Genomic DNA, 23,594 nt, shown 5'->3' on the forward strand with positions numbered 1-23,594 from the left:
CCAGCAACCAGCACTAACCCAGCTATAGGTGCACAGCCAGCAATCAGCACTATCCCAGCTATAGGTGCATAGCCAGTAACCAACACTAACCCAGCTATAGGTGCACAGCCAGCACTAACCCAGCTATAGGTGCACAGCCAGAAACCAGCACTAAACCCAGCTATAGGTGCACAGCCAACAACCAGCACTAAACCCAGCTATAGGTGCACAGCCAGCAACCAGCACTAACCCAGCTATAGGTGCACAGCCAGCAATCAGCACTATCCCAGCTATAGGTGCATAGCCAGTAACCAACACTAACCCAGCTATAGGTGCACAGCCAGCACTAACCCAGCTATAGGTGCACAGCCAGAAACCAGCACTAAACCCAGCTATAGGTGCACAGCCAACAACCAGCACTAAACCCAGCTATAGGTGCACAGCCAGCAACCAGCACTAAACCCAGCTATAGGTGCACAGCCAGCAATCAGCACTATCCCAGCTATAGGTGCACAGCCAGCAACCAGCACCACCCCCAGCTATTGGTGCACAGCCAGCAACCAGCACTAACCCAGCTATAGGTGCACAGCCAGCAACCAGCACTAACCCAGCTATAGGTGCACAGCCAGCAACCAGCACTATCCCAGCTATAGGTGCACAGCCAGCAATCAGCACTATCCCAGCTATAGGTGCACAGCCAGTACCCAACACTACCTCAGCTACCCGCTGGCATTGGTACCTGGTGGACTCTCATACCCAAGATGACTCTTCCTATCAGACCAAGGTAAAGGCCCCTCTATGGACACTTGCAGGGTCCAGACTGGATGGAGGTCGGGGAGGTGGTAAAGCTTGGATCTGGAGGTCATGAGACGGGTGCAGGAAGTGCGCTCATAACTAGGAGGAACCTCTGGGCAGGTGTAGGGGGTATGGGCACTGTATCCTGCCTAGATCTCCTTTCTTCACAGGTTCACAATAAAATAAATGAGGTCGGGGTCTCACACAGCTTTCATTTCACAGCTTTTATTTCACAGAAAACACAACATCTGCAAGTCCCACCTATGTTCAAGAGCACCTGTCACGTGCATCAAACTTGGAAGAGCCTCAAAAGCCAGTTGACCAATGCGCTGTCTGTTGATGACAACGGATGTTCCCCATTGGTTAGGATCTGCCCGAAGCACACACTTCCAATAGCTCTTGAATCTCAAGCAACCTTCTCTCCCATTCTGTATAGGAAGCCATTATTGTACCGAGCAATTGAGTACGAGTGACGGCATGGAATTCGGCTGGATCAAGAGGCCAACACTTCAACAAGTGACTCCTCAAGTCCACCATAGATGGTCCATGCTGAACCGGACAAAATTTTAACAATCTATGGCCAGCTTTAGCTACAGGTGGCTTTTAAGGGTTTCTTATAGAATATTAAAGTATCTTTTTTGCAGGTGGGTGCCCACATTTTTTTTTTTTTTTTTAGCAACAGTCACTTTACAAAAACAGGGAAATAAAAAAATACTGTCATTAGACCTCTTAATATATATAACTATGTAACACAAAACATAAAAAAGTGCTTTAACATAAGAAAAATATCTTTGAACACTTCAGTGTAACCAACTTCCTTCAAAGAACGAGGGATGTTCAACATCACTTAGCAGCATACTCCGAAAAAATACTTTTCTCTTCACACCGATACATTTTTGAAAGCCCCAGGCACGTGACAAAAAAAGCCCCAGGCACGTGACAAAAAAAAGCCCCAGGCACGTGACAAAAAAAAGCCCCAGGCACGTGAAAAAAAGCGCCCCAGGCACGTGAAAAAAAAAGCCCCAGGCACGTGAAAAAAAAGCCACAGGCACGTGACAAAAAAGCCCCAGGCACGTGAAAGTCTTCCTGGAATGAAATCAAGGGGGCTCCAGGAGGATACATTTTTGAAAGCCCCAGGCCCGTGACAAAAAAAGACCCAGGCCCGTGACAAAAAAAGACCCAGGCCCGTGACAAAAAAAGACCCAGGCACGTGACAAAAAAGACCCAGGCACGTGAAAGTCTTCCTGGAATGAAATCAAGGGGGCTCCAGGAGGATACATTTGTGAAAGCCCCAGGCACGTGACACAAAAAGCCCCAGGCACGTGACACAAAAAGCCCCAGGCACGTGACACAAAAAGCCCCAGGCACGTGACACAAAAAGCCCCAGGCACGTGACACAAAAAGCCCCAGGCACGTGACACAAAAAGCCCCAGGCACGTGACACAAAAAGCCCCAGGCACGTGACACAAAAAGCCCCAGGCACGTGACAAAAAAAGCCCCAGGCACGTGACAAAAAAAGCCCCAGGCACGTGACAAAAAAAAGCTCCAGGCACGTGAAAAAAAAAAGCCCCAGGCACGTGAAAAAAAAAGAAGCCCCAGGCACGTAAAAAAAAGACCCAGGCACGTGAAACAAAAAGCCAGGCATGTGAAAAAGTCCCAGGCACGCGAGTCTCCCTGGAATGAAATCATGGGGGCACCAGGAGGATACATTTGCAAAAGTCCCAGGCACGTGAAAAAAGACCTCGGGCACGTGAAAAAAGCACCAGGCACATGAAAAAAGCCCCAGGCACGCAAGTCTCCCTGGAATGAAATCATGGGGGCACCAGGAGGATACTTTTGCGAAAGTCCCAGGCACGTGAAAAAAGCCCCAGGCACGTGAAAAAAGCACCAGGCACGTGAAAAAAAAGCCCCGGGCACGTGAAAAAAAAGCCCCGGGCACGTGAAAAAAAGACCCAGGCACGTGAAAAAAAGACCCAGGCACGTGAAAAAAAGACCCAGGCACGTGAAAAAAAGACCCAGGCACGTGAAACAAAAAGCCAGGCATGTGAAAAAAAAGCCCCAGGCACATGAAAAAAGCCCCAGGCACGTGAAAGTCTTCCTGGAATGAAATCATGGGGGCTCCAGGAGGATACATTTGTGAAAGCCCCAGGCACGTGAAAAAAGCACCAGGCACGTGAAAAAAAGCACCAGGCACGTTTAAGTCTTCCTGGAATTAAATCATGGGGGCTCCAAGAGAAAAAAAAAATAATAATTCCCAATTCTGCTGGAATGGATTTTGCAGTTGAACTTTTTTGGGGCCATTGCCAATGTTTTGGTGCCAAGAGATCAGTGTCAATACTTCGAGGGAATCATTTTGAGTGCTTCTTGAAATGAACAACAACTTTCAAAAACAAGAAAAAGTGCAAAAAAAACGTGTTCCTGTCCAGGAATTCTACGAAACCAAATGGTTTTAGTACATTTTCCCATGTGTCTTTGTGGGGAGATAACAGGAGGTAGAAGGGGAGATAGGGCAAAACAAAGGAGGTGTACACTGCCCACTAATGGGCATCCATTGGTTTCTCTAGTTGCTAGATCCGAGATGAATATGGCAGAGGTTTGTGATATGGGTATGTCCCCTCTCTCCTCCTGTGCACTCTGTGGCCCCTCCATGCCCCTCGTGGCATTGGGGAGTTGTAGTTGAATGTGCCAAAATCACCTGGCATTGACGGGTCGTAGGAGTTGGTCATACCGCGGAAGGGGTGGTTCTGAAACACGGGAACTGAAGAAAGAGGAGAAATGTTACAAGTCAGATATGAACATTACATACGGTTTCCACTCAAATTTAAAAAATAGCATAGAGCACAGGTGTCAAACACAAGGCCCACCAGGACATTTCATGTGGCCCTCACAACCCCCTTGTCTCCAACCCCTACCTGGTCTCAGCATTCAGCCAGGTCATTTCATGTGACCCTCACCCCCCCCCCCCTGTCTCCAATCCCTACCTGGCCTCAGTAGTCAGCCCGATCATTTCATGTGACCCTCACACCCCCCCCCCCCTTGTCTCCAACCCCTACCTGGTCTCAGCAGCCAGCCCGATCATTTCATGTGACCCTCACACCCCCCCCCCTTGTCTCCAACCCCTACCTGGTCTCAGCAGCCAGCCCGATCATTTCATGTGACCCTCACACCCCCCCCCCCCCCCTTGTCTCCAACCCCTACCTGGTCTCAGCAGTCAGCCAGGTCATTTCATGTGGCCCTCACAACCCCCTAATCTCCACCCCGACCTGGTCTCAGCAGTCAGCCCGATCATTTCATGTGACCCCTCACACCCCCCCTCCCCCCTTGTCTCCAACCCGACCTGGTCTCAGCAGTCAGCCTGATCATTTCATGTGACCCTCACACCCCCATTGTCTCCAACCCCTACCTGGTCTCAGCAGTCAGCCCGGTCATTTCATGTGGCCCTCACACCCCCATTGTCTCCAACCCCTACCTGGTCTCAGCAGTCAGCCCGATCATTTCATGTGGCCCTCACCCCCCCTTGTCTCCAACCCCTACCTGGTCTCAGCAGTCAGCCAGGTCATTTCATGTGGCCCTCACTCCCCCTCGTCTCCAACCCCTACCTGGTCTCAGCAGTCAGCCCAAACATTTCATGTGGCCCTCACACCCCCCTTGTCTCCAACCCCTACCTGGTCTCAGCAGTCAGCCAGGTCATTTCATGTGACCCTCACCCCCACCTCCTTGTCTCCAACCCCTACCTGGTCTCAGCAGTCAGCCTGATCATTTCATGTGACCCTCAATCCCACCCCCTTGTCTCCAACCCCGACCTGGTCTCAGCAGTCAGCCCGGTCATTTCATGTGGCCCTCACACCCCCATTGTCTCCAACCCCTACCTGGTCTCAGCAGTCAGCCCGATCATTTCATGTGGCCCTCACCTCCCCTTGTCTCCAACCCCTACCTGGTCTCAGCAGTCAGCCAGGTCATTTCATGTGGCCCTCACTCCCCCTCGTCTCCAACCCCTACCTGGTCTCAGCAGTCAGCCCAAACATTTCATGTGACCCTCACTCCCCCTCGTCTCCAACCCCTACCTGGTCTCAGCAGTCAGCCAGGTCATTTCATGTGACCCTCACCCCCACCTCCTTGTCTCCAACCCCTACCTGGTCTCAGCAGTGAGCCATGTCATTTCATGTGACCCTCACCCCCCCCCTTGTCTCCAACCCCTACCTGGCCTCAGTAGTCAGCCCGATCATTTCATGTGACCCTCACCCCCCCCTCGTCTCCAACCCCTACCTGGTCTCAGCAGTCAGCCAGGTCATTTCATGTGGCCCTCACACCCCCCTCGTCTCCAACCCCTACCTGGTCTCAGCAGTCAGCCAGGTCATTTCATGTGGCCCTCACAACCCCCTCGTCTCCAACCCCTACCTGGTCTCAGCAGTCAGCCAGGTCATTTCATGTGGCCCTCACAACCCCCTCGTCTCCAACCCCTACCTGGTCTCAGCAGTCAGCCAGGTCATTTCATGTGGCCCTCACACCCCCCTTGTCTCCAACCCCTACCTGGTCTCAGCAGTCAGCCAGGTCATTTCATGTGGCCCTCACACCCCTCTTGTCTCCAACCCCTACCTGGTCTCAGCAGTCAGCCAGGTCATTTCATGTGGCCCTCACACCCCCTTGTCTCCAACCCCTACCTGGTCTCAGCAGTCAGCCCGATCATTTCATGTGACCCTCACACCCCCCCCCCCCCTTGTCTCCAACCCCTACCTGGTCTCAGCAGTCAGCCAGGTCATTTCATGTGGCCCTCACAACCCCCTAATCTCCACCCCGACCTGGTCTCAGCAGTCAGCCTGATCATTTCATGTGACCCCTCACACCCCCCCTCCCCCCTTGTCTCCACCCGACCTGGTCTCAGCAGTCAGCCTGATCATTTCATGTGACCCTCAATCCCACCCCCTTGTCTCCAACCCCGACCTGGTCTCAGCAGTCAGCCCGAACATTTCATGTGACCCTCACACCCCCTTCGTCTACAACCTAAAAAGCTGGACTTCTTCTTTAAGGTTAAACCACTACTCCTCCAATCTCATTGTGTGGCCCCTGTATCTTCTTACACCCCCGAGACTGAATAGTTTGCCATCTACACTGGGATCTCCATTATGATATTTGTAGATCACCATCATATCACCTCTTCTTCAAGGAGAATACCGTATATACTCCAGTATAAGCCAACCCGAATATAAGCCGAGGCACCTAATTTTACCACAAAAAAAACTGGGAAAACGTATTGACTCGAGTATAAGCCGAGGGTGAGAATACAGCAGCTACTGTAAGTGGAAAAGAGGGTCAACAATGCCCATTTGCACGCCTCACTGTGCCCATTGCAAACTCACTGTGCCAATCGACACTGTGCCTGAAATTGACAGTCTGCGGGCGTCCATTCATTGTTTAAAACTCGCGGTCTCCTCCCGGTCCCTTTCGTGATAGGCGTTTCTCAGCAGACACCAGTTCCGCCTATCACGGACGTTTCCCAGCAGACACCAGTTCCGTTAATCACGGACGTTCTCTCATCCTCGGTTTCCCAGCAGACACTGGCCCAGATTCAGGTACGACTTGCGCTATATTTGCGGAGGCACAGGCCAACGATTTTGCCCTGCGCCCACGCAAATATTTTGCGCTGCCCTCGATTCACGGAGCAGTAGCTCCGTAAATTGCGAGGGCGTGCCGGCAAAATTGCCCGGCGTAAGCGCGCGCAATGTAAATGATCCCGCCGGGGGCGGGAATCATTTAAATTAGGCGCGCTCCCGCACCGAGCGTAGAGCGCATGCTCCGTCGGGAAACTTTCCCGACATGCATTGCGGCAAATGACGTCGCAAGGACGTCATTTGCTTCAAAGTGAACGTGAATGGCGTCCAGCGCCATTCACTTACGCAAACAACGTAGATTTTAAATATCGCGACGCGGGAACGTGGGTATCCTATAGCATTGGCTGCGCCTGCTATAAGATTGTGTAACCTTACGCGAAACCCGACGTACGCAAACTACGTAATTTGCGTACGCAGGGCTCGCGCAACGTTGTGAATCGGTGTTGGTATGCAATTTGCATACTATACACAGATCACAATGGGAGCGCCCCCTAGCGGTCATCGCTAGAATGCAGCCTAAAATCTGCGTGGCATAAGAGCCTTATGCCACGCAGATTTTAGGCTGCAGTCGGCGTAACGAGTTCTCTGAATCAGGAGAACTCGTTACGCCGGCGCAAGTCAGCAATTGCGCTGCGTAACTATGGTTACGCAGGCGCAATTGCTACCTGAATCTGGGCCACTGTGTTCAGTGTTCCGCCAATCACGGACGTCCTCTTGTCCGAGGATGAAAAGGCGCCCGTGATTGGCGGAACACTGAACACAGTGTCTGCTGGGATGGGTGAGGAAGAGAGAACGTTCGCGATAGGCGTTTCTCAGCAGAGACAGAGTTCCGCCTATCACGGAAGGGACAAGTGGAGACCGCGAGTTTTAAACGATGGACGCCCGCAGCCTCTCAATATTTCCAGGTACACGGACTTCAGTATAAGCCGAGGGGGGCATTTTCAGCCCAAAAAAAGGGATGACAACCTCGGCTTATACTCGTTTAGTGCTTGTAGTCATTCCTCATAACGGAAGTCCTCCAGCCCCCTTATTAATTGTGTTGTCCTTTTCTGGACTCTCTCCAGCACATCCTTCCTGAGGACTGGTGACCAGACCTGGACGGAATATTCCAGGTGCGGCCAGACCAGAGTTTTATAAAGTAGCGGGATTATAGTTTTATCTCTGGAGTATATCCCCCTTTTTTATGCGTGCTAATATTTTGTTGGCTTTGCTTGCTGCAGCTTGACATTGCATGCCATTGCTGGGTCTGTCTTCTCCTAGGACCCCCAGGTCCTTCTCCATCCTGGAATCCCCCAGAGGTTCTCCCCCTAGTGAGTAACTTGCATTCATATTTTTAACCCCCTACCAGTCGCAGCGATACCTCACATGTGTGGTTGGAACACAGTTTTCATATGCGGGCGCTGCTCACGTATGCGGTCGCTTCTGTGCGCGAGCTCGTCGGGGTGGGGCGATTATTTATTTTTTACACTTTAGCCACTTAAGACCCGGACCTTTAGGCAGCTAAAGGACCGGGACAGTTTTTGCGATTCGGCACTGCGTCGCTTTAACTGACAATTGCGCGGTCGTGCGACGTGGCTTCCAAACAAAATTGGCGTCTTTTTCCCCACAAATAGAGCTTTCTTTTGGTGGTATTTGATCACCTCTGCGGTTTTTATTTTTTGCGCTATAAACAATTATAGCGTGACAATTTTGAAAAAAAAAATATATATTTGATCACCTCTGCGGTTTTTATTTTTTGCGCTATAAACAATTATAGCGTGACAATTTTGAAAAAAAAAAGCACTAAACGAGTGCTTTTTTTACTATAATAAATATCCCCCAAAAATAATATATAAAATAAATATATAAATATAAATATATAAATATATAAAATATATAATATAATATAAAATATATAAAACGTTTTTTTTCCTCAGTTTAGGCCGATACGTATTCTTCTACCTATTTTTGGTAAAAAAAAAAAAATCACAATAAGCGTTTATCGGTTGGTTTGCGCAAAATTTATAGCGTTTACAAAATAGGGGGTTGTTTTATTGCATTTTTATTAATTATTTTATTTTACTACTAATGGCGGCGATCAGCGATTTTTTCCGTGACTGTGACATTATGGCGGACACATCGGACAATTTTGACAAATTTTTGGGACCATTGTCATTTTCACAGCAAAAAGTGCTATAAAAATGCATTGTTTACTGTGAAAATGACAATTGCAGTTTGGGAGTTACACATAAGGTCACACAACCCCTTCAGGGCCCCCTTGTGGTGTTTCTAACTGTAGGGGGGTGTGGCTGTAGGTGTGACATCATCGATTGTGATTCCCTATAAAAGGGAACAGACGATCGATGACAGTGCCACAGTGAAGAACGGGGAAGCCGTGTTTACATACACCTATCCCCGTTCTTCAGCTCCGGGGACCGATCGCGGGACTCCAGCGGCGATCGAGTCCCAAAGTCCGCGGCCATGGAGCTTCAGACCGGGTCGCGTGCACACGCCCGCGGCGTGCGCGACCCCACGGCTGGGCTTAAAGAGCCACGTACATGTACGTGCCCAGCCGTGCCATATTGCCACGTTATGACGTCATGCCCGGGACCCGGATGTAAACAAAGCCACGATCGCGGCTAGTAAGCATGAGATCTGTGATTTTTTTTCTCGATCTCATGCTTTCCAGCCTGGAGAAGAGATGTGAGGTCTTATTGACAACCGCATCCCTCCATTCCATAAAGAGGACCTGTCACAACAGATTCCTATTACAAGCGATGTTTACATTCCTTGTAATAGGAATAAGAGTGATTAACCACTTAAGACCCGGACCAAAATGCAGGTAAAGGACCAGGCCCCTTTTTGCGATTCAGCACTGCATCGCTTTAACTGACAATTGCGCGGTCGTGCGACGTGGCTCCCAATCAAAATTTGCATCCTTTTTTTCGCCATAAATAGAGATTTCTTTTGGTGGTATTTGATCACCTCTGCGGTTTTTATTTTTTGCGCTATAAACAAAAATATAGCGACAATTTTGAAATAAATGCAATATTTTTTCCTTTTTGCTGTAATAAATATCCCCCCAAAAAATATAAAAAAAACAGTGAAGAACGGGGAAGCTGCACGGTCACGGAGCTTCGGACCGGGTCACGGGCGCGCGCCTCATGGCTGGGCATTTAACAATCACGTACAGGTACGCGATTGTGCCCAGCAAAAAAAACAAAAAAGATAGTTTAAAAATATCTATTTTGTTTTTTTTAAAGCGGAGGTCCACACAAAAATTGAACTGTCCAGATTGGCCCCCCCCCCCCCCCCCCGGGTGTCACATTTGGCACCTTTCAGTGGGGAGCAGATACCCGTCTAAGACAGGTATTTGCACCCACTTCCAAGCATAGACCCCCGCATTATCTGCACCCCTTACGGCGCCCCACACTGTCTTCTGGGAGACACACGGGTCACAGAAGACAGCAGGAACCCACTGGCATTGCGCAGTGCGAGTCACGCATTTGTGCAGTAGGGAACCAGGAAGTGAAGCCGCAGGGTTTCACTTCTCGATTCCCTTACCGAAGATGGCAGCGGCAGTAAACGAGAGCCGAGAGAGAGATCTGCTTCAAGTGGCGACATCGCAGGCGCCCTGGACAGGTAAAAGTTTCCTAATATTAAAAGCCAGCAGCTGCAGTATTTGTAAAAAAAAAAAAAAAAATGGCGGACCATCGCTTTAAGTAAAAAAATAAAAAATCATTTAAAAAACACCCCTGTCCCCAGTAGCTCATGCTTAGAAGCGAACACACACACACGCGAGTCCCGCCCACATATGTAAACGCCGTTCAAACCACACATGTGCGGTATCGCCGTGTGCATTAGAGCGAGAGCAATACTTCTAGCACTAGACCTCCTCTGTAACTCTAAACTGGTAACCTGTAAAAAAATAAATTTGAAAACGTCGCCTATGGAGATTTTTTTAAGTACTGAAGTTTGGCTCCATTCCATAAGTGTGCGCAATTTAAAAGCGTGACATGTTAGGTATCTATTTACTCGGCGCAACTTCATCTTTCACATTATACAAAAAAATTGGATCAACTGTTCAAAAAAAAAAAAAGGCGTCTGAAAAATTATTGCGCAAATACCGTGCGAGATAAAAAGTTGCAATGACCGCCATTTTATTCCCTAGGGCGCCTGCTAAAAAAATATATATAATGTTTGGGGGTTCCGAGTAAATTTTCTAGCAACGAAATTATGATTTTTACATTTAGGAGAGAAGTGCAAGAATAGGTCCGGGGTATGGAAGTGGTTAAATTAGTATTTTTTCCCCCCAAAAGTTGCATTTGAAGGATTTAAAAAGATAAAAAAAATAAAAGTAAGCCCAATTTTCTTTTGCATAGTGTGAAAAACGAGTAAATAGGTATCCAACATGTCATGCTTTAAAATTGTGCGCGCTCGTGGAATGGCACCGTTTCCGAGGCTCTCTGGTGCCCCACAACCTCTGGCCACATGCGGTATCCCATCACAGGACACACCGCGTCAGGGGGCGGAGATCCCATCACAGGACACACCGCGTCAGGGGGGGCAGAGATCCCATCACAGGACACACCGCGTCAGGGGGGGGCGGAGATCCCATCACGGGACACATCGCGTCAGGGGGGGGCGGAGATCCCATCACGGGACACACCGCGTCAGGGGGGGCGGAGATCCCATCACGGGACACACCGCGTCAGGGGGGGGCGGAGATCCCACCACGGGACACACCGCATCAGGGGGGCGGAGATCCCGTCAGGGGGGCGGAGATCCCATCACGGGACACACCGCCTCAGGGGGGCGGAGATCCCATCACGGGACAGACACCGCGTCATGGTCTAGAGTGTTCAGGACTAGACCCAGATATTGTGTTTCTAAACTGATTTCTGAAGGTTCAGGATCCATCTCAACTCCTGTAGCTTTTGAAAGGTCAGTGACGTCACAAGATGCGACACAACCTGCACCAACAGTTCCCTAAACAGGGGGGTTGGTCTCGATGTGAGGATCAATGGGGTGGAGAAGCGAAAGGACCGTTTCTTCACAGACAAGGGTGGAGAGGACTTGGTTGTCTGTTCCTCAGGTTATCCACTAAGGAAGATGGATGCTTTAGCCACCAGTAGCACCTTTGATATTGTCAACAGCTAGTCTGAAGAAATACTGTACCTGGAAGGCCATGCCGATTGAGTTTTTGGTTCTGTAGTCCAGCACTTTAGCCAAATTGCCTTAAGTACTGCATAGGAACCAACACGCCAGATGAGTGGTTTCTAGCAAACCATCACAAATGAAGTGTAAAACTACAGCCATTGGATCCATGCCTTTTATAAAAGAGGGATCCCAGGTGCATTTAGGTCTCTTAAGGAATTTTGACCAATCAGATACGGTTATATACTGCAAGGTCACAGCAAGAACCCAGTAAAGGGAAGGGCCTGCCAGTGAAAGCTCTAGAAGGGGCTTTCGACTGCTTTTCGGTTGGGTTCTTAAGGACAGGGACATCCTCTATTGGGAAGGGGAGCACCTTGGTAAGGTGAGACATAGGACACACCACGTCAGGGGGCGGAGATCCCATCACGGGACACACCGCGTCAGGGGGGTGAAGATACCATCACGGGACACACCGCGTCAGGGGGGCGAAGATACCATCACGGGACACACCGCGTCAGGGGGGCGAAGATACCATCACGGGACACACCGCGTCAGGGGCAGGGCTGTGGAGTCGGTAGATAAATGTTTTATGTACTTCCGACTCCGACTCCTCGACTCCGACTCCTCTGTATTAATATGCGAATGTATTTTATACATTCCTTGAGGGAAAGAAACGCAACCTACCACCAGTGTCATCTTAAGAGCATTATAGGCCCCCGGGCAATACAGTGCACTGGGGCCCTGTCTACACAATTACGCACGAGAATTTACTGACAAAAATCATAACATTTACTGGCAGAACCACATTTTTTACAGCCACTGCAAAAAAAGTACCTAAAATTACAGTTTTCAGTGCCCAACAATGCAAATGTCAGTATTTAAAACTATAAACATATAGCTAGTGCTATTAGAAATGTGTTTAAAGCGGGAGTTCACCCATTTATAAAAAAAATAAAAATTTCTCCCCTTAGATTCCTGCTCGTTTTGTCTAGGGGAATCGGCTATTTAAAATATGATCCGTACTTACCCGTTTTCGAGATGCATCTTCTTCCGTCGCTTCCGGGTATGGGTCTTCGGGAGCGGGCGTTCCTTCTTGATTGACAGTCTTCCGAGAGGCTTCCGACGGTCGCATCCATCGCGTCACTCGTAGCCGAAAGAAGCCGAACGTCGGTGCGGCTCTATACTGCGCCTGCGCACCGACGTTCGGCTTCTTTCGGAAAATCGTGACGCGATGGATGCGACCGTCGGAAGCCTCTCGGAAGACTGTCAATCAAGAAGGAATGCCCATTCCCGCAGCCCATACCCGGAAGCGACGGAGAAGATGCATCTCGTAAACAGGTAAGTACTGCACATATTTTAAAACAAATAGCCGATTCCCCTAGTAAAAACGAGCAGGAATCGAAGGGGAAAAAGTGTTCTCTAAGGGTGAACCCCCGCTTTAAGTTAAACAAAAGTAAAAAAAAAAAAATGTCTTCATTGACATGAAGGTCAGGTTACTATAACCCAGCCAGCACAGAGTTTCCTCTTACATCAGAGTCTGCAGGATTCCCCCTTACAGTAAAAGGGAACTCTTATGTAAAGGGGAACGCTGCAGATCATGATCTAAGGGGGGAACTCCGATGTGGAGGGGGGCTATGGTGACCAGAGACAACCTTATATCAGAGTCCACTGCTTTCTCTTTCCCACTTACATCAGGGTCCGCAGACTGAGTTCCCCCTTGCATTGTAAGGGGGAATCCTGCAGACTCTGATGTGGGGGGTACTCTGGTGACCAGAGACCACCTTCCTTAGATTAAATACACTAAGGTAAGGGGGGTCACTAATATAGGAGGGGGAACCTTTATATCAGTGCCCCCTTACATTTTTGCATTCACTCCCCCCTTACATCAGCAACCCCCCGCACTCGTGGAGGACCGGATCTTCTCTGTGATTTTCTGCGAACTGGGCATGGGCAGTTCTAACCCGTCACTCTCCATAATTTTTTACTGGGGTTGCTTGGCAGCCGGGGGGGCCCCCCAGGCAAGCGGGGCCCCCGGGCAACTTCCCAGCGTGCCCAATGGAAAAGATGGCCCTGCCTACCACAGGACTACTGGCTGGGAAGCCAACAGTCTACTGTATTGCACAGTTTAAGCAAAAGACAAACACAATGAAAACAAAGTTTTATAAAAAAATATATATTAATCAATCAAGTGGCTGGATAGTAGCAGCAGGCATAAACATCAGGAACAGGATCTTTACCAGTTCAAAAATACAAACCACATTATTTGGTTGTTTTAGAACAAAAACAAAGCTTATCAATAATGAACCAAAAACAAAATCTGCAAAACCTAGAAATGGTTTAGATTAATCTTGAAATGTAGTTCTAGGCTTAGCAAATGCAAATCAATTCAATGTAGAGTTCTAAGGAAGAGAATTGCCTCTGCCAGATCCTCTTTCATAGAGGCTCTTAAGTCAGACTTTATTATTTTTAGGGCTGAAAATAATCTTTCGACACTGACTTGGGTGGGTGGCATTGCAGTAACTATTCTGGCCACATCACTAACGATCTCTGGATAAACAAGGATGGCTTCTTCAACAGTAAGTTTTGATGAGCGATCATACTTTTCAACTTCTTTTAGTGCTTTATAAAGCTCCTGTTGGAATTTTTTTTTTTAATTCCAATCTAAATTTAGTAGGAGTCGGAGTCGGTTTGCCGACTCCGACTCCAGGTACCCAAAATTTCCCCCGACTCCGACTCCTCGACTCCACAGCCCTGGTCAGGGGGGCGGAGATCCCATCACGGGACACACCGCGTCAGGGGGGGGCGGAGATCCCATCATGGGACACACCGTATCAAGGGGCGGAGATAACATCACAGGACACACCGCGTCAAGGGGCGGAGATCCCATCACGGGACACACCGCATCAAGGGGCGGAGATCCCATCACGGGACACACCGCGTCAGGGGGCGGAGATCCCATCACAGGACACACCGCGTCAAGGGGCGGAGATCCCATCACGGGACACACCGTGCATCAAGGGGCGGAGATCCCATCACGGGACACACCGCGTCAAGGGGGGCGGAGATCCCATCACGGGACACACCGCGTCAAGGGGCGGAGAAGCCTTCACAGGACACACCGCGTCAGGGGCGGGACAGGAACATCCTCTATTGGGAAGGGGAGCAACTCGCCAAGGTGAGACACTGCCGGATCCACATTGGGGGAAAGACCACTTCTGTACAAACCCCTCAATAAAAGGACACAAGAGCGGTTTGCTCCTCTAAACATGCAATGTCCATAGTAAAATAGTTGGAAAAGTTGGTGCAAAGGGAGAAAGCATGAGTGCCCCTGAATGCAAGGGGCTTGCGATGGGGGCATTGCCAAGAGTGCCGACGGGGAACCCCAGAAGAGAAGAATCGGGACTACTCTGTACAAAACCATTACACAGAGCACTTTAAAAAAATGGAGCCTTTAGAAAAAATTTCAATGAATGCCAACCAATCCCTCCCTATAGAGTACATAAACATGAGAACCAAAACCTACAAAAAAGAGGGAAAACTAAAGACTCAAATACAAAAAGCAAAAAAAAAAAAAAAAAATCTCAAACGGTTACTTGACCAATATAATACCAGCACAGGCTATGAATAGTGGGAGGAGCCTAAATACATAAGTGCACCTAGAAGTTCAACCACAATGGAAGGTCACGTGGCGTGCGCGGGGGGATGTAGGAGATGCAGATTTTAAAATGTAACCCCAGAGATGTTCTCCACATTCAGAGCACACAAAGCCTTCTGGTCCGCTCTTAATAAAAATCGATGGCCTGCTGACCAATGCTTCATATAAGCCAGGGATATGCAATTAGCGGACCTCCAGCTGTTGCAAAACTACAAGTCCCATCATGCCTCTGACTCTGGGTGTTATGCTTGTGGCTGTCAGAGTCTTGCTATGCCTCATGGGAATAGTAGTTCTGCAACAGCTGGAGGTCCGCTAATTGCATATCCCCGATATAAGCCATTTACATTGCATTCAACTCACCAGTAAAGCCATCAAAAGCGAAATCCCCTGGAGGGGTAAAAAACGGATTGTCATCAACAAAGGGAGAGACAGCTGCATTAAAAAAAAAAAGAATGGGGGAAAAAAAAAAAAAAAAGTTAAAAACCATCAATGGTCAGTTATGGATAAAGTAAAACACATCTGGCATAAAAAAGGACAATGGCTGACAGCGGGAAAACAGCACAGAACACATATGAGGGAGATCAGAAAATAAATAAAAAAAAAAAAAAAAAAAAAAAGGACCACGCAAGGTGCAGAGATCAGAAATAAAAAGGACCACGCAAGGTGCAGAGATCAGAAATAAAAAGGACCACGCAAGGTGCAGAGATCAGAAATAAAAGGACCACGCAAGGTGCAGAGATCAGAAATAAAAAGGACCACGCAAGGTGCAGAGATCAGAAATAAAAAGGACCACGCAAGGTGCAGAGATCAGAAATAAAAGGACCATGCAAGGTGCAGAGATCAGAAATAAAGGACCATGCAAGGTGCAGAGATCAGAAATAAAAAGGACCACGCAAGGTGCAGAGATCAGAAATAAAGGACCACACAAGGTGCAGAGATCAGAAATAAAGGACCACACAAGGTGCAGAGATCAGAAATAAAAGGACCACGCAAGGTGCAGAGATCAGAAATAAAGGACCACGCAAGGTGCAGAGATCAGAAATAAAGGACCACACAAGGTGCAGAGATCAGAAATAAAGGACCACACAAGGTGCAGAGATCAGAAATAAAAGGACCACGCAAGGTGCAGAGATCAGAAATAAAGGACCACGCAAGGTGCAGAGATCAGAAATAAAAAAGGACCATGCAAGGTGCAGAGATCAGAAATAAAAGGACCACGCAAGGTGCAGAGATCAGAAATAAAAGGACCATGCAAGGTGCAGAGATCAGAAATAAAAGGACCACGCAAGGTGCAGAGATCAGAAATAAAGGACCACGCAAGGTGCAGAGATCAGAAATAAAAAAGGACCATGCAAGGTGCAGAGATCAGAAATAAAAGGACCACGCAAGGTGCAGAGATCAGAAATAAAAAGGACCACGCAAGGTGCAGAGATCAGAAATAAAGGACCACGCAAGGTGCAGAGATCAGAAATAAAGGACCACGCAAGGTGCAGAGATCAGAAATAAAGAACCACGCAAGGTGCAGAGATCAGAAATAAAGGACCACGCAAGGTGCAGAGATCAGAAAAAAAAAATAGGATTTTTGTACTCACCGTAAAATCCATTTCTCTGAGTTCATAGACGGACACAGCCTTCATTGACATTAGGGTTTTGCTTCTTCCTACCAGGAGAGTTTAGGCAGAATTTAACAGCACTTAAAGTGTTAAAACCTTTCCTTCGTGCCGCTCCTCCCAGGGGGCGTGGCTCCCCAGGCATAACCCACACCCTGCTCTAGGAGCTTCAGTCCGTAACAACCAGTACAAACCAAGGAGGGGTGGGTGCTGTGTCTGTCCATGAACTCAGAGAAATGGATTTTACGGTGAGTACAAAAATCCTATTTTCTCTTCCGTTCATAGACGGACACAGCCTTCATTGACATTAGGGACGTCCCCAAGCAGTGTCAAAAAAATTCGAGGGGTGGGAAAGTAACACAGCAAACCGGGTTACACCCCAAACAAAAACCGGAGTTGCTCAACGGAGAAACTCCAAACAAACTGCCGCCCGTAACACCTGCGGCTGAGGAAGGCATCAAAAGATGCACACACATCCACCTCGTAAATCTTTGAAACAGCGTGGATTGACGACCAGGATGCATCCTAACACCGCTGTAACACAGAGGCATGATGCCGGAAAGCACAAGAGGCCCCGATCGTCCTGGTCAAATGCGCCATTAACACGAAAGGGGGGCGCACGCCCCTTCAGGGCATAGGCCTGAAGCACAATCCGTCGGAACCACCTAGGAACGGTGGCCGACGAGACTGCCAGGCCCTCTTGTAGGGCCAGCCACCGACACGAACAGTGAGCCCGACTTCCGGAACGAAACCGTAACATATAAGTACACTCGTAGGGCCCGAACCACATCCAGAGGATGCAAAGTGGCCTTCTCTTGGCATTTCGGCCGAGGACATAAGGATGGAAGAACAATGTCCACATCCAAGTGAAAAGCCGAAACGACCTTAGGGAGAAAAAACGGCTGCGGCCGCAGCACCACCTCATCCTTACGGATGACCAAGCAGGAAGCCTTGCAAGACAAGGCCGCCAGATCAGAGAGACACGCGTCTGATTGAGGTAATTGCTACCAGAAATAAAATCACCTTTTGTGACAATAAACAAAAAACCTCCCGAATGTCCTCAAAGGGAGCATCCCGAAGCACTGAAAGACTGCCAGACCCCCTGACCCAACGTACGCACCCAGGAGTGCGATGCCAAGGGTCGCTGCAAGTAAAAACAGCCAGAGCAAAAATATGGCTCCTAACCGTACGTAAGGCGAGAGCCTGAACCACTCCCTGCTGCAAAGACAGCAGAATCCTGTACACAACGCATGTACGAGAGTGCCAGTTCATCTCCCACACACAGAGACGTAGGCCTTCCATGTATGAGGAAAAAACCTACTTGAGGTAGACTTCCGTGCAGGCAGCACGGTAGAGACCACCGAGCCCAATAGGCCTCGGTCCTTAAGCCCCTGGCTCTCAACAGCCACGCTGCTAAGGCTGGTGGCTGTGAAACAGGGTGGAAGATCGGACCCTGTAACAGAAAATCAATTCCCAGGGGAAGACGCTAGGAGGCGTCTGCCACCAGACGCATCAGGTCCGTGTACCAAAAGCGACGCGGCCAATCTGGGGCAATCAGGACCGATAGAATCCCTACAGCTTCCACTCTGCGCAGCAGGTGAGGAAGAAGCTTCCGAGGAGGGAAGGTGTAAAGTAGGCGACAGTGACCCCAAGGAGCCACCAACGCGCCCGAGGCATCCGCCCACGGGTCCTTAAACCTGGCCACGAACCGCGGCACCTACCGATAGAGACGGGACGCTAGAAGGTCCACGTCCGGAGTGCCCCACTTTCGGCACAGACCCCAAAACACCTGCGGGTGGAGAGACCACTCTCCTTGGCCCAGTGCAGTGCGACTTAGGTAGTCGGCTAGCCAATTCCATATTCCCGGAATGTACCCGGCCGATAGAGCCGGAACGGACCCTTCGGCCCACCGAAAGGATGTGCACGACCCCCGTCGCTGCAACAGAACTCCGTGTGCCTCCCTGATGATCAACCTACGCCACGGCCGTGGTGTTATCGGACAGGATCCTGACCGGTCGGCCCTGTAGATCCAGGGACCACCTGGCAAGGCAAAGCTTCATTGCTCAGAGCTCCAGAACGTTGATCAGTAGGCAGGCCTCCACCTGAGTCCAGTGCCCCTGGGCTAACTGGGTGCCCCAAGCGCCCCTCCCCAACCGGAGAGGCTGGCATCAGTCGTGACCACTGTCCAGCGGCCTGCAGAAAAATGACTTTCCCGGCCCGAAGCACCGGAAACGCCAGCCACCACACCAGGGGAGACATGATCAGATGACCCAATTGAATCTGGTAATCCAGAGAGGACGGAAGCTAGTCCCATCGTGACAGCAGTTCCCTCCGTAGTACCCTGGCGTGGAATTGGGCATACGGAACTGCCTCGAAAGAGGCTACCAACTGACCCAGAACCTTCCTGCAGAATCGCAGAGATGACCGCTTCTGGGTCGGCAACTGCTGCACAGCAGATAGCAGAGTCTGAAGTTTTTCCGTTAGGAGAAAAACACTCCCGCCCCGGCGGAATCCAGGACTAGTCCCAGGTATTCCAGTCCCTGAGACGGAATCAACCCTGATTTCAGGACAATCCAGAAACCAGCCGAACACTCGGGAGAGCCTGACACGTGATAGACACGGCTCCACCAATGCAGAGCTCGAAGAAGCTCGTAGGAGAATGTCGTCCCGACATCCCATGATAACAAACCCCCGCTTTCACAGCCGGGCCGGTATCGGGACGAGCACCTTGGCGAAAACCCGCCGAATGGGAAGGACACCAATTGCACAGAATCTCCGGTGGTTTGAGGATATGCAGGTACACGTTCATGACATCCAAGGATGCCAGAAAATCCCCCTGATGGAGTGCCGCTATTACCAAGCGAATCGACACCACCTAAAAGTTTGCACCTTGACAAAACAAACGAGGGACTTGAGGCCCAGGATTGACCGGGCCCCATCCTCCGTGGGGACACAAACAGAATGGAGTAAAAACCCCGAGACCGTTCCAACGAGGGAACTGGCACATTCACTCCCCTGACCAGAAGATCCTGGACAGCCCCTGACAGAGCCAACCGGCAAACCGGAGGAGGCCAGAGGCCGGAGGGAAAAAACCTGTTTTGCAGACAAGAGAGAAACTCAATCTTGTACCCCAAGGAAAACACTTCGCAATGCGAAGCCAGTCTCCCACCCGAGACACGGGCGGGAGCAGACCTTCAGGCGGAAGCAGGTATGTCCGCAGACTTGTTAGGCATGCGGTATCAGATGCGCTGCTACCCCGCAGCGGGGATTCAAGCACCATGTAGACCTACCCCCACTGCACAGGGCGGACGAAAAAACGCTTGGAGGTAGGCAAGGAGGGTCCTTGCACAGGACGAGGTCCTTAGCCCTTCCCAGACTGTGGGAACAGCATGCGCTTACCACCCATGGCATCCTCAATGATGCCATTCAGGGAAGTCCCAAAAGGACCGTTCACCCTTAACGGCCATCACCAAGGCCACCTTAGAGGACTAGTCTGCAGACCAGTTCTTCAGCCACACCTCAAGGGGGTACCGGGTTGCAAAGTTTTTTGACAAACTTTTTGCGGTGCACCCCATTCCTTGTATAACATATTGACCAAATAAGGAACACAAGGAAACACTTCAGCGGTGCGTGGTAGTCTGCTGGTACTGACACGGAGGTGTCTCCGCCACATCCTCAATTTTTAGAGTCTCACGCACCGCAGAAACAAGAGCTCCAAAAAATTCTTGCCAGCAACTGACTGCAGCAGAGTCATCCTCACTATCCATAAGGGTTAAGCCCGCAGCCTCTGACATAACAGAACCAGAAAAAACAGTGATTCTGTGTCAGAGACATCCCCAGAAGCAGGCTCAGGGAGGGGGCGCTTTTTACCCCCCATCCGGGCACTAGCTGCTTCAAACCCGACAAGAAACCCAGGACAGCCAACATAACAGATGTGGCAGGGGAAGGGGCGTTAAGGGTTAACTCAGCCATAGCTGGAGAGGGAGACCTGGCTCAGGTTCCATAGTGTCAGCGCTGAGTCACCCACCCTGCAAGGCAGGACAAAGAAAACCCCCACTGGTCACCTCCTTGCTGCTATTGCAGAGCATGGGGGCCCCTGGTATTCACCACCCCACCCAGCTGCAGAGAGAGCTTAAAAACATGAGGTGTGCTCTGATGTGCTGGCTGTGATGTGTCTGCCACCTCAAGGAAGATTCACAGCGTTTCACAGCACTAAAACTGTTACAGCACTAAAACTGTTACAAGAGACCAGAGGCTGTGCTGTTTCTGTCACCTCAGGGAAGAATCACAGCGTTACCAAGGAGATTTCCAAGATGGCCGCCGACTGAGGTAAAAATCACCTCATAGAACACAGCAGCACCCCCCAGAGTAACAACACAGTCCCCCAACAACACACGGGCCCCGGGGGTAACAAAGAAAACCCAGGAGGCCCCCCTTCACAGCCACTACCCAGTCAGGGGAAGGAGGGAGAGGAAGGGAAGAGAGGAAAGCAGGGCGGACCCTCAGTCGACCGCCCCAGGGAAAACACCAGCAAGACCACTTAACTGAGTAAGGGGCCACTACTTACCCATCCTGCGACTACCCGGCTGGAGGTATCCCAGACAGAACCAACGTCCGTAAACGGCATGGCTGTCGGCCAGACACACTGTGACAAAGCCATAGAGACCGGTCATATGTGTGCCCTAGAACCAAAGTTCCCTGGCCGCCCCTGGAGCAACGGGGCCTGTCGTGGACGTCCCAAAGCTGAGCTAAGGGCCGGCACACGCTCGATGGCTGAACATGGGGGGACTACAAGAGTCAAGACCCAGCCTGTCACCCAGTCGGCTGTTGATAGAAGAATCACAGGATTCAAAAATGCAGGAACAAAATAATAAAAGCGAGAAAAATCGCAAGAAAAAAAACTCCAGAGTACAGGGACTGCAGAAGCGCCTGACTCCTCTCCTGTCTTTAGGCAGAAAAAGACTGAGGCTCCTAGAGCAGGGTGTGGGTTATGCCTGGGGGAGACACGCCCTCTGGGAGGAGCGGCACGAAGGAAAGGTTTTAACACTTTAAGTGCTGTTAAATTCCGCCTAAACTCTCCTGGTAGGAAGAAGCATAATCCTAATGTCAATGAAGGCTGTGTCCGTCTATGAACGGAAGAGAAAAAGTACCATGCAAGGTGCAGAGATCAGAAAAAAAAAAAAAAAGGACCATGAAAGGCGCAGAGATCAGAAATAAAAGAAAGGACCACGCAAGGTGCAGAGATCAGAAAAAAAAAAAAAAGAAGGACCATGAAAGGTGCAGGGAACCCAACAGACACACCGCGTCAGCTGCAGAGATCCGATCAGACGACCCACCAGGTCAGGTGCAGAGATCCGATCAGATCACAGGACACACAGTGCGAGGTGTAGGGATCGGACCAGGACACAGTGTGAGGTGCAGTGATTGGAGGAGAGGACACGAGACCCGTGCAGGTTACAGGAAGAGGAAGGACAATCACACAGACATTTTGTATCTTACCATTTGAATTCTGTTGATTTGGATGACATCTGACGGGTGCAGGAAAGAACTCTCCTAAAAAGAGAAAGTAAAAAGAAGATAATTTAGAAAGACAATTCATTGTAGGGATTTACATGCAAGAAAAATAAATAAAAATAAGCTTTTAAAATGCTGACCAATCATATGGCCATGATCCGTACCGTCAAAGGCAGTGTATCCAGGAAGGTACATGGGTTCTGCAAAGTAAGAAATTTTCCATAAATCAGTGAAAGCCGTGAGTGAACCGAGGACAACACCACCACCACCAAATATCGAGGACACCACCACCACCAAATATCGAGGACACCACCAAATATCGAGGACACCACCACCACCAAATATCGAGGACACCACCACCACCACCAAATACCGAGGACACCACCACCACCACCACCACAACCACCGAGGACACCACCAGCCATATATTTCCTGAGATCACACACGTGCAAAACACACAGACACCTATACAACAATAAAAATCCTTAGGTTTGTAATCTAATGGGATGGTTTTCACGATTCGTTTTAGAATTAGAACACATGGCGCTTTCATGACTCTGTGCTGTACAACATGCTGGGCTCTCCCAGGGTGCTCACAGCTTGTGTTGGAGAACCCAAATTGGAACTACATCAAGTGGATGACCAATACATATAAAAAAAAAAAGGGGGGGGGGGGGCTTGTACCAGCCCTGCTGCTCATGCTTCAGACCTTCGCTCCGAAGAATCATCTGCATTTAACACACTGCTGGTCTACTGGACTCCTAATTCGGTCTTGTGTGCCGTGGTTCAATCCTCCAGCCTCTGTCATTTTTGGACAGAGCATCAATGTACAGGCAGAGCATCAATGTCTACGGGGCGTAGAACTCCATTTTATCAAGAGATGCATCAGAAGTATGGTTGCCCTTAAAGCAGTGGTCTCAAAGTACCGGCCCGCGGGCCATTTGCGGCCCGCGGACCAGTTATAAATGGCCCTCAGGCAGGGTGGAAGTGAGGGGAGCAAAAAAAAAAAAAAAAAAAAAAAAAAATTTTTTTTTTTTTTTTTTTTTTTGAGCTGGAGCCATCTGGTGGTGAGCCGTTGGTATTACAAGTTATTACCACCAGATGTGAGCTGGCGCCATCTGGTGGTGGCCGTTGGTATTACAAGTTAAGCATTACAAGTTAAACAGCAATTCTAATGTCATTTTACACTATTTTCACTGCCATATTCTTCCCTCTAAAGAAAACCCCCAAACATTATATATATTTTTTATCCTAACACCCTAGAGAATAAAATAGCGATCGTTGCAATACTTTCTG

The 23,594-nt window shown here is 49.6% G+C and overlaps 1 protein-coding gene across 1 annotated transcript; it reads right to left on the reverse strand.

Annotated features, from left to right (window-relative positions):
- Positions 1–970: 970 nt before the first annotated feature.
- Positions 971–2,911, reverse strand: LOC120924629. Its single transcript, XM_040335632.1, has 2 exons — positions 2,852–2,911; positions 971–2,660 (listed from the first exon to the last, which is right to left on the reverse strand). Exon 2 carries the CDS (start codon positions 2,587–2,589, stop codon positions 1,618–1,620), a length of 972 nt encoding a protein of 323 aa, XP_040191566.1. The 5' UTR covers positions 2,590–2,660; positions 2,852–2,911; the 3' UTR covers positions 971–1,617.
- Between the last annotated feature and the right edge of the window lie 20,683 nt (positions 2,912–23,594).

The sequence above is a fragment of the Rana temporaria genome, chromosome 1 (assembly GCF_905171775.1).
Source record: "Rana temporaria chromosome 1, aRanTem1.1, whole genome shotgun sequence".
Taxonomy (NCBI): Eukaryota; Metazoa; Chordata; class Amphibia; order Anura; family Ranidae; genus Rana; species Rana temporaria.